General features: G+C 42.2%; 1 protein-coding gene across 1 annotated transcript; it reads left to right on the forward strand.

Moving 5' to 3' along the window:
* The first annotated feature begins 8,702 nt into the window (after positions 1-8,702).
* On the forward strand, positions 8,703-11,282 carry LOC143126351 (uncharacterized). Its single transcript, XM_076288246.1, has one exon. The coding sequence runs from the start codon at positions 8,703-8,705 to the stop codon at positions 10,779-10,781; it is 2,079 nt and encodes a 692-aa protein (XP_076144361.1). The 3' UTR covers positions 10,782-11,282.
* Positions 11,283-11,510: the final 228 nt, after the last annotated feature.

Genomic DNA, 11,510 nt, shown 5'->3' on the forward strand with positions numbered 1-11,510 from the left:
TAACTGAAAGTTGGAATGGCTCTAATATTTGCTAGCAGTTATGCTAAGATTTTTAACAATGCTAACCATGTTACTTAGCTAATGTTATATAGTAGTGCTAGCAATGCTAACATGCTAACTATGTAACTTAGCTAACGTTTTCTAGCAGTTTAATGAATGTTGATATTCAAATAGTTTAATGGCTGTGTATAGGTAGATATTTGACGATAACTGAAAGTTGGAATGGCTCTAATATTTGCTAGCAGTTATGCTAAGATTTTTAACTATGCTAACCATGTTACTTAGCTAATGTTATATAGCAGTGCTAGCAATGCTAACATTCTAACCATGTAACTTAGCTAACGTTTTCTAGCAGTTTAATGAATGTTGATATTCAAATAGTTTAATGGCTGTGTATAGGTAGATATTTGACGATAACTGAAAGTTGGAATGGTTCTAATATTTGCTAGCATTTATGCTAAGATTTTTAACTATGCTAACCATGTTACTTAGCTAATGTTATATAGCAGTGCTAGCAATGCTAACCATGTAACTTAGCTAACGTTTTCTAGCAGTTTAATGAAGGTTGATATTCAAATAGTTTAATGGCTGTGTATAGGTAGATATTTGATGATAACTGAAAGTTAGAATGGCTCTAATGTTTGCTAGCAGTTATGCTAAGATTTTGAACTATGCTAACAATGTTACTTAGCTAATGTTTTATAGCAGTGCTAACATGCTAACTATGCTACTTAGCTAACATTTCTAGCAGTTTTGCTAAACATGCTAACTATGCTAGCAATGTTAACTATGTTAACCATGTTACTTAGCTAACTTAACTAACATTTTCTAGCAGTTTTGCTAAACATGTTAACTATGCTAACAATGCTAACATGCTAACTATGTTAACCATGTGACTTAGCTAACCTAGCTTATCATTTTTAGTAGTTATGCTAACTATGTTAACTAGCATGCTAACTATGCTAACATGCTAACTATGTTAACCATGTGACTTAGCTAACCTAGCTAATCATTTTTAGTAGTTATGCTAACTATGCTAACTAGCATGTTAACAATGCTAACATGCTAACCATGTGAGTTAGCTAACCTAGCTAATCATTTTTAGTAGTTATCCTAACTATGCTAACTAACATGCTAACATATTAACTATGCTAACCATGTGACTTAGTTAACCTAGCTAATCATTTTTAGTTGTTATGCTAACAATGCTAACTAGCATGCTAACTATGTTAACCATGTGGCTTAGCTAACCTAGCTAATCATTTTTAGCAGTTTTGCTAAAAATGTTAACAATGTTAGCGATGCTGACATGTTAACCATGCTAACTAGCTACAGTGGGTAGGAGTCATAGTTGATGACAAGTGTTGACATAGTTGATGACAAGTTAAAAGTTGTTGATAGACAGCTAGTTTAATAGATAGATAGTTTAATGATAGTTTAAAAGTAGACCATTTAAAAGTTGAATGCAAAAAGTTCAGTAGTTTAATGGGTTACATTGTTTAACAGTGGATTATTGTAGTGAGGACTTTTATTTTGAAACAGTTTTGGGTAGAGGAAACAGTTGAATAGGATGTGTAGTCTTAATTGACCCAGATTGTATGCTTAAAGGGGTGGTTCAGGATTTTGGACATAGGACCTCATTTCCAAGTAAGCAAGTGTGATATTTATCAGTGGAGACCGTTTTCAACACGTTTCATCCAGTCCTTCTAATTGCAGAGTTCGCAGGTGCTAGGCTAGCGCAAGTCAACGGTATGTGCTAGCCTGCCACTAAAAACAGTCTTACCCGCTCCAAAGTACACCCGAGGCAAATAAATTATAACGCCAGACTATCGATGTAAATGTCTGTTTTGATAGTGTTATTTCTAACGTTATTCTATCCTTGCATTTCAACGATCGCATTACATTTTGAGGGACTAGTTTCTTAGCAGCGGCGGAATTATACTTGCTCCGGTTAGTAGTACTGCGCCGAAAAGTAAACAGTAAAGCGCACTCCAATGGGGATATCAGTCCGCCGCTGAGATGCAAAATGACTACTACCAACTTCAGGGACCAAAGTATAACTATTGCAATGCGATGCGAGGGTAGTTGTATTTCTTACACTATTCTATCAACACAGACATTTACATCGATTGTCTGGAATTTGCCTCGGCTGTACTTTGGAGTGGGTAAGACTGTCTTTAGTGGCAGGCTAGCACATACCGTTGACTTGCGCTAGCCTAGCACCTGCGAACTCTGCAATTAGAAGGACTGGATGAAACGTGTTGAAAACGGTCTCCACTGATAAATATCACACTTGCTTACTTGGAAATGAGGTCTTATGTCCAAAATCCTGAACCACCCCTTTAAAGCCTGAGGCTGCAGGTGGCCTGAACACCTGCCATAGGATTCTAATTGCTTAGCTTAACTAGAAAATGCAATTCCAGGGAATTACCATTGCATGTAAATGCAAAAAAGCTGCTGTGTATAACATTATATTACTTACAGTATGATTATTCAGATTATACAGTCTTACAGTATTCTTGAAAACCACTTACTTGGTTAGATGTTAGCTTAGAGTATATGACAGTCAGTAAAAATGAATGGTCAATTCAATAAAACATTCTTTGTTTTAATACAGCAGAATGATACTCAGAATACACTAATGAACACTTACCAATGTAAGCTTGAAGTAAAAATCAGTTGTGTGTATATATATATATATATATACACACAGAACTTGATAATGCCAATCATATTATCCTAAGACAGATTTATTTATCAGTGGTAACTCTGAACTGGCACCAACAGCTAGAGGCCTCAGTTAATGGTATTAGGTCAAATTTGATGGTGATATATAGAGTCAGCCCTTCAGATGATCAGTTTTAGACAGAACTTAGGTTAGAATCTTATTTTTCACACAGCACAGCTCAGGTCTAAAAACAGAGGTCTAACAGCATAACTAAGTTTCACAGATGTTACAGCACAGGTATGATTCAAAGGTATGAATGGTTGACAAATATGATTCACAGGTATACAAGTTCCAACAATAGTTCTCAGAATGTCAGTGTAGATCTCAGAAACGTCTCAGTATGGTTAAATGGTATGTGCACAGATATGTTGAGATGTGGTCGCATGTTTGTAAGAATGTATGTTAGTAGGTATGTTGCTAGCAACATTGTCAGAGATGTATGGTTGACAGGTGTGCACAGACAGGCACACACACAATGTCAATGGTCATCACCACTGGTCTGGTCTGGAACCTAAAAGACAAAAGCAAGCAAGTTTAACAGCTATACCAAAACAATACAAGGAATGTCTGCAATTGTACAATTGTTCAATACAGCTTATTTATTTAAGTGAAGTTACATTAGGCTGACACATGTTTAACCTAACGAATACCATGGTAAACAGTTTAAGCTTTTTAAACAATTCTCTACAATTCTAGGACAATTAAAAAAGGTAGAGTACAATACAATTGTTGCACCATCAAGCTACTGGTAGTTAAATACTAGCCTATAATATTAAATTACAAACAAAGCAGAATTCTGTGTTTTATTGTTTTCAGTTTAAGGATAGTTGATAGCTAATCATCAGCTTTTCAATATAAAACATAAGCAGCTTAGAATACTTTTTAGGCATGGGTTTGTTGTTGCTTTTGATAATCATATGAGTAAGGACTGATCATTCTGATACTAGGCCTAAGTATCTTGATAACCAACTGCTATAAAAACAGCTTGCTAGGTCTGTCAGACACATTTTTTCCTACAAATTACAATGTACAACCGGAAAGCTCGATTCACGTGCCAGGCTACACTTTAATTTATAGGCCAGAACAATGCAGAAATGAGTAGGCCAAGCAAACATACTATTGTAGCCTATGTAGACAACACAAACGTTATAGCGCAACTTCTGTACAATACTTCATATTTCCTAACAGTAGCCTATTCATGGCTTTCATAAGGTCCCTCTCCACAGTATTAATCAAGCACCATGCATTCATTATCTAGGTGCTTGATTGTATACAACTGTGGAAAGGGACCTGATGAAACCCATCAAAAAACGAACTATGATAGCATACCGTGATAGTATTTAGTTACTTAGGCTACATAAGAATCAACAGCGTAGAATGAAAACGTAGCCTGGTCTATTTATACAAACAAGCGGTGTACAACGTTTGGTAAATAAAAACAGGAGCATATGTTAGCTTTAACTAAAATGTGAACGGTAGAAGCTACAGTATAACGTTACGACCATCAACAATGAGTATTCATGCCATGAATGAAACCATGATGGGTTTCATCAGGTCTCTTCACACAGTATAATTGTGCTGTTCTGTTGTTAATTTAGGAGTAGGGAGACCTCTAGTGGTCAAATGCACTTGCAGTAACGTTATTTTGTACCTGCGGGGTTTCCGTAGTTAGTTCAGAGCGACATTGATGAGTTACTCAGACACGTTTTTTACCTCTCAGTTTTACATGGCCAGAAAACATTTGCCTGTAAGTATTTTCTCAGTTTTATGATTTCTAGTTGCAATGAAAAAGTTCCTCTTGTGTGGAACTTTGTCTATGGAATTTAGTTCGTTTTGAATGATTACCTTTGTCCAATATGCTAATTGGTAACAACCCAATGGAATTCACCATACATATTAGCCTTAAGCTAACCCATCCATTTGTATTAAAAGCATGTAATGTTACGTGATTGTGTACATATCTGCTGTAATCTGAACATATAACTAAGATATATTTTGTATGTATGCTTAGTTTTACAGTGTTTCCAAGTAAAACATTTAAAAGGAACATCAGCGTCATTCTTGGGGAAACTGTTGTCTGTCTGTCCAGCAAATGTAACCGGCTAACCACCTCACACACGAGCGGGGGCAGAACAGTAAAAAGGCAACTCTTCCAACGGCCAATAATCGTCCTGTAAGTAGAAAACAAAACAATCATCACCACACAAAGAAACGAAGAAATGGATTTTGAAGAACTAGAGACACGGTCACAAATATCCAACTGTTCAAGAACAAGCAAACGCTCTGTAGCTAATTCCCTCGCTTTAAAAGCACGGGCTAAAGCAGAAGCTGCGCGCGCTGAGCTGGCGTTTGCTAAGCGAGAGGCTGAGCTATTAAAACAACAAGCTATACTACACGCCAGTTTGCATGAACTGAAACTAGAAAAGGCTGCGGCAGCCACAATTGCAGAAGCTGAAATGCTAGAAGCAGCTGCCGAAGATGATTATGAACTGTTAAGCCCACTTCAGCCAATTAAAACCAACATGCTGCCTCAGACCCCATCTGAACTTAATGGTGAAAGTGCTACTGTGCAGACCCATGTTCAACATCCAGGCCGTCAGTCCTATCAGAGTGGAAGAACAATCAACACATTAGTCACAGTCTCACCTCCCGATGCAAAGCCACCTACAACTCCACACACACCAGTGCGCCAATCTAACATGGACAGCGGTGAAGTGAAGAGCTGTGAGAACCAAGGTGATACAACATCGAGTGAAATCAGTGACTATGAGTTCCTCGAATTGGCTCGACAACGCTCGTCGAGAGGAGAAGCTACCTGGAATTCGAATCCGGTCACTAGCACTGTAAATGCACAAAGAAAACCACACAGCTATAGAGAACTTACCTACAACATCATCAGCGATGATTACAAGCCTCCCTTGCCATATCAAGCGCATCCACTCCCTATGTATGACACGAGCCAATACAGTACTGCAGCTAAAACAGACTTAGGCAAGTACCTGATGCGACGTGAGCTGGTGAGTTCAGGCCTGCTAAAGTTTGATGATAAGCCAGAGAATTACTGGGCCTGGAAAGCATCTTTCCTCAGTTCTACTGATGACTTAAAACTCTCTGCTAGAGAGGAGCTTGATCTGCTATGTAAATGGCTAGGTCCATCATCGTCTGAGCAAGCTAAAAGAATTAGAGCAGTACATATTCATAATGCACCAACAGGCCTCAAGATGTTGTGGCAAAGATTGGAAGATGTTTATGGCTCACCTGAGGTGATCGAAAACGCCCGCCTCAAAAAAGTTGAAGATTTCCCCAAAATCTCAGCCAAAGACAACCACAAACTAAGAGAGCTTGGAGACACTCTCATGGAACTAGAAGCAGCTAGGGCAGACGGGTACTTACCTGGCCTGTCGTATCTCAACACCTCCCGTGGAGTCAGCCCGATTGTCCAGAAACTACCGCACAACCTACAAGAAAAGTGGATTACTGTAGGATCACGTTACAAAGAACAACACAAGGTGCCCTACCCTCCATTTGTAGTCTTTGTGAACTTCGTCATTGAACAAGCAAAAACGCGCAATGACCCCAGCTTTGCCAGCATAACGGGAGCATGGTGTGCCATCAAGACAGAAAAAAGTGTTTTCCAGTCATCCAGTCATCACGCGAGAACATCAGTTGCTGTAAGAAAGACTGAAGTCTCAACAAGTAGTGGTGACAGCACAACAGCAATTAGCAAAGATGATGATCGATCCTGACAAACAGTGCCCGCTACATAACAAGCCTCATCCACTGAGAAAGTGCCGCAGCTTCAGAAATAAAACATTGGATGAAAGGAAAGCTTATCTGAAAGAAAAGCACATCTGTTTCAGGTGCTGTGCAACATCTAACCATCTTGCTAAAGACTGTGACAAGCCTGTGGAGTGCAAAGAGTGCAACAGCAACAGACACCCGTCAGCGCTACATCCTGGGCCCGCCCCATGGAAAACTGATGCCCGTGTGAGTACTACAGATCATGGCGGGGAGCAGCAGCAGCAGCTGGAGGTTGTTCCATCGGTGACATCCAAATGCACTGAAATCTGTGGGAGTGTGAACACTTCAAAATCATGTTCCAAGATCTGTCTCGTCCTGGTGTATCCTGCAGGGCAAAGAGACCAAGCTATGAAGACCTATGCTGTTCTTGACGAGCAAAGCAACAAGTCACTTGGCAGAACAGAATTCTTTGAACATTTTGGGGTCAAAGGAGCAGGAGCGAGATACACACTGAAGACATGCTCAGGGGTGGTTAAGACTGCCGGGCGACGCGCCAGTAACTTCATTGTGGAATCATTAGACGGCAATGCCCACATTCCCTTGCCTACTCTGATTGAGTGTGACATGCTGCCAGACGACAGGTCTGAAATACCATCACCAGAGGTAGCCAGACATCATCCCCATCTCAAGCACCTTGCAGACAAAATCCCAGCCCTGGACCCAGATGCGTCAATCTTACTTCTTCTTGGACGGGATTTAATCCAGGTGCACAAAGTACGAGAACAATGTAATGGGCTTCCCAATGCACCGTTTGCCCAGCGACTCGATCTTGGATGGGTGATAATAGGAGATGTGTGTCTGGGAAGAACACACAAAGCCGCCATCCTGAGCCCATGCACCAGCAGTTTAGTAGTAAAAGAGAAGATTGATAAACCTGTGCCACCCCACATGTCCCCAGGTGTTTCTTATGTAGCCAGTGTCAGCTATGAGGTAGACCGCTTGGGCAGAAATGTGTTTCAAAGAACGCAGCATGACGACAAGCTTGGCATGTCCATTGAAGATGAGCTGTTCCTTGACCTCATGGACAAAGAGGTCTACATGGACGAAGCAAATTGCTGGGTAGCACCTCTCCCTTTCAGGTCAAATAGGCCGCGTCTACCCAACAACAGACGACATGCTGTCAACCGTCTCACGTCCCTACTCCGCATGCTAGAAAAGAAACAAGGCATGAAAGAACACTTCTTCAGTTTCATGCAAGCAATGTTCAATTCCGATCAAGCAGAACCCGCCCCAGCGCTGACTGCAGAACAGGAACGTTGGTACCTACCAATATTCGGTGTCTATCACCCACAGAAAAAAGACCAAATACGTGTGGTATTCGATTCCAGCGCCAAGCACGAGGGCCTCTCTCTCAATGATGTCCTTCTTAAAGGGCCTGACATGAACAACACACTGCTGGGAGTCCTCATGCATTTCCGCAAAGAGCCTGTAGCGGTTTCGGCTGATGTCCAACAGATGTTCTACTGCTTCATCGTCCGTGAAGACCATCGCGATTTCCTGAGGTTTCTGTGGTTTGAAGATAACAACCCAAGCAAGCAGATCACTGAATACCGCATGAAAGTGCATGTTTTTGGGAACTCTCCTTCCCCTGCGGTAGCCATTTACGGCCTGAGAAGAGCGGTCCTGCATGGAGAAAAAGAACACGGTGCCGAACCTAAGCAATTCGTCATGAGAAACTTCTATGTTGATGATGGGCTCACTTAATTCCCTACTGACGACGAAGCCATCTCCATCCTGAAAAGAACAAAAGAAATGTTAGCTGAGTCAAGCATCAAATTACACAAAATAGCCTCTAATAGCCGTGCAGTGATGGATGTCTTTCCTCCGGAAGAGAGAGCCAAAAACCTGGTGGATTTGGAGCTAACTGTAGACCCCTTACCACAGCAGCGCAGTCTAGGACTTACCTGGAACTTACAGTCTGACACATTCACCTTCAGTGTGTCCAAAGAGAAGAAGCCATTCACTAGGAGGGGAATCTTGTCCACAGTTAATGGCCTTTATGATCCCCTAGGATATGTGGCACCTGTAACAATCCAAGGAAAGGCCTTAGTCAGAGAGCTGTCCGCTGAACAAACTGAATGGGATGCACCTTTACCAGCACTGAAAGAGGAACAGTGGAGACTATGGACAGACTCACTCTCTGAACTTGAGCAGCTTCAGATAGAAAGACCCTATGTGCCTGTCTCTCTGCGCTCCACAAAATTTAGAGAAGTCTGTGTCTTCTCTGATGCCTCCACCATGGCAATATCAGCAGTGGCCTACCTCAATGCAACAGACCAAGAAGGTCACACTCACATTGGATTCCTCATGGGCAAGTCAAAGCTGGCTCCACATCCCCCACACTGTTCCACGGCTAGAGCTTTGTGCTGCTGTCTTGGCTGTTGAATTGGCAGACTTAATTACAGATGAACTGGACACAGACATCCACAAAGTTACATTCTACACAGACAGCCGGATCATACTGGGCTATATCAACAACACAAGCAGAAGGTTTTATGTATATGTGGCAAACAGAGTTGCTCGCATCAGGAAGTCCACAAACCCTGAACAGTGGCGCTTTGTCAGTACAGAACACTACCCTGCAGATCATGGGACCCGCTCAGTGCCAGCAGCCATGTTGAAAGATACCATCTGGCTTAAGGGCCCAGCTTTCTTGTCCAGAGACACCTGCTCACAGCCAGAGACATTTGAACTCATAGACCCTGACGCAGACATTGACATACGCCCACAGGTCAAAGCTTTCATAACCAAAGCCTCCGACGGTGAGCTGGGGTCTCATCGATTCGAACGATTCTCCAGTTGGAAGGCACTGAGTCGAGCCATGGCCAAGCTCATACATAAGGTCAGGTCTTGCACGAAAAGCCAGCCCAGCAAGATAGATGAGTTGACACAAGCAAAACTAGTGCTCATCAGAAATGCTCAACACAATGTGTTTGCTAAGGAGATGAAAAGCCTTTCCAAAGGAGGTACCGTCTCTAAGTCCAGTCCTCTGAGGAAACTGAGTCCCATTGTGGATACAGATGGCCTACTAAGAGTTGGAGGGCGCATCACCTTGGCGGGCGTACCCTGGGAGGAGAAACACCCAATCATAGTCCCCAAGAAGCATCACATAGCTACCTTATTGGTGAGGCACTATCATGAACAGGTCGCACATCAGGGCAGGCATCTTACAGAAGGCGCTGTGCGCTCTGCTGGACTGTGGCTGATTGGAGGCAAGAGGTTAGTGTCAAGCATCTTACGTAAATGTGTAACCTGTATCAAGCTGAGAGGAAGAATGGAAGAACAAAAAATTTCAAACTTACCTGCTGAACGACTCAACCCAGGTCCTCCATTCACAAATGTAGGTGTTGATGTGTTTGGTCCATGGACCATAAGCTCAAGACGAACCCGAGGTGGCATTGCAGAGAATAAACGCTGGGCAGTCATCTTCACTTGCCTGGTTACAAGAGCTGTGCATATCGAAGTGATCGAGTCTCTGTCATCCTCAAGCTTTATAAATGCATTGAGAAGATTCACAGCTGTTCGTGGGCCTGTGCGCCTCTTTCGTTCTGACCAAGGGACAAACTTTGTCGGGGCATGCAAGGAACTTCAAATAAAATCTGAAGACCATGAACTGACCGCTTACCTGCAAGACCAAAGCAGCACTTGGATGTTCAACCCTCCCCACTCCTCACACATGGGTGGAGTGTGGGAGCGGATGATAGGCGTCGCACACAGGATATTGGATGCACTGCTGATACAGACAAACACCCCCCATCTGTCTCATGAGGTTCTGGTCACACTGATGTCCGAAGTCATGGCCATAATGAACACCAGACCCCTGGTTCCTGTGTCATCCGATCCAGACATGCCCACTGTCCTGACGCCTGCTATGCTTCTAACACAGAAAGTTGAGCCAGTGTCACCACCTCCAGGAGAGTACGACCTCAAAGACCTGTACAACAAGCAGTGGAAACAAGTCCAGTCTCTAGCTGACACATTCTGGAAACGTTGGCGTCAAGAATATCTGGTGTCACTCCAACCAAGGCGAAAATGGCACGAGGAAAAGCCAAACCTGAGAGAAGGAGATGTCGTGCTTCTCAAAGATGCACAAGTCAAGCGAAATAAATGGCCTGTTGGAGTAGTGGTTAACACCATTCCCAGCAAAGACTCTAAAGTTCGCAAAGTGGAAGTGAAGGTGGTCAAACAGGGTATCCAGAAGGTGTATTCTAGGCCAGTCTCAGAAGTTGTTCTACTTGTGAAAGGGGAATAGTGTTATAATGTAGTATAACAGGCGGGGAGTGTGCTGTTCTGTTGTTAATTTAGGAGTAGGGAGACCTCTAGTGGTCAAATGCACTTGCAGTAACGTTATTTTGTACCTGCGGGGTTTCCGTAGTTAGTTCAGAGCGACATTGATGAGTTACTCAGACACGTTTTTTACCACTCAGTTTTACATGGCCAGAAAACATTTGCCTGTAAGTATTTTCTCAGTTTTATGATTTCTAGTTGCAATGAAAAAGTTCCTCGTGTGGAACTTTGTCTATGGAATTTAGTTCGTTTTGAATGATTACCTTTGTCCAATATGCTAATTGGTAACAACCCAATGGAATTCACCATACATATTAGCCTTAAGCTAACCCATCCATTTGTATTAAAAGCATGTAATGTTACGTGATTGTGTACATATCTGCTGTAATCTGAACATATAACTAAGATATATTTTGTATGTATGCTTAGTTTTACAGTGTTTCCAAGTAAAACATTTAAAAGGAACATCAGCGTCATTCTTGGGGAAACTGTTGTCTGTCTGTCCAGCAAATGTAACCGGCTAACCACCTCACACACGAGCAGTAGCAGAACAATAATCAAGCACCAGTCTGCATTCATAATCTATTCTAGGTGCTTGATTCTATACACCTGTGGAAAGTGACCTAATGTTAAATAGAACCAGAGATTACGTTTCTAGTTAAAACGCTGCTGCCTAATGAAATGTAATGTTAGT

This window comes from Alosa pseudoharengus, unplaced genomic scaffold, assembly GCF_046254945.1.
Source record: "Alosa pseudoharengus isolate Yale_2024_CS ecotype anadromous, Long Island Sound unplaced genomic scaffold, YU_APseudo_1.1 YU_APseudo_1.1_scf_16, whole genome shotgun sequence".
NCBI classification, from domain to species: domain Eukaryota; kingdom Metazoa; phylum Chordata; class Actinopteri; order Clupeiformes; family Clupeidae; genus Alosa; species Alosa pseudoharengus.

What these genes read in the sequence shown, in the direction of transcription:
- LOC143126351 (XM_076288246.1), top strand. Translation starts at nt 8,703, where the DNA reads ATGTGCCTGTCTCTCTGCGCTCCACAAAATTTAGAGAAGTCTGTGTCT.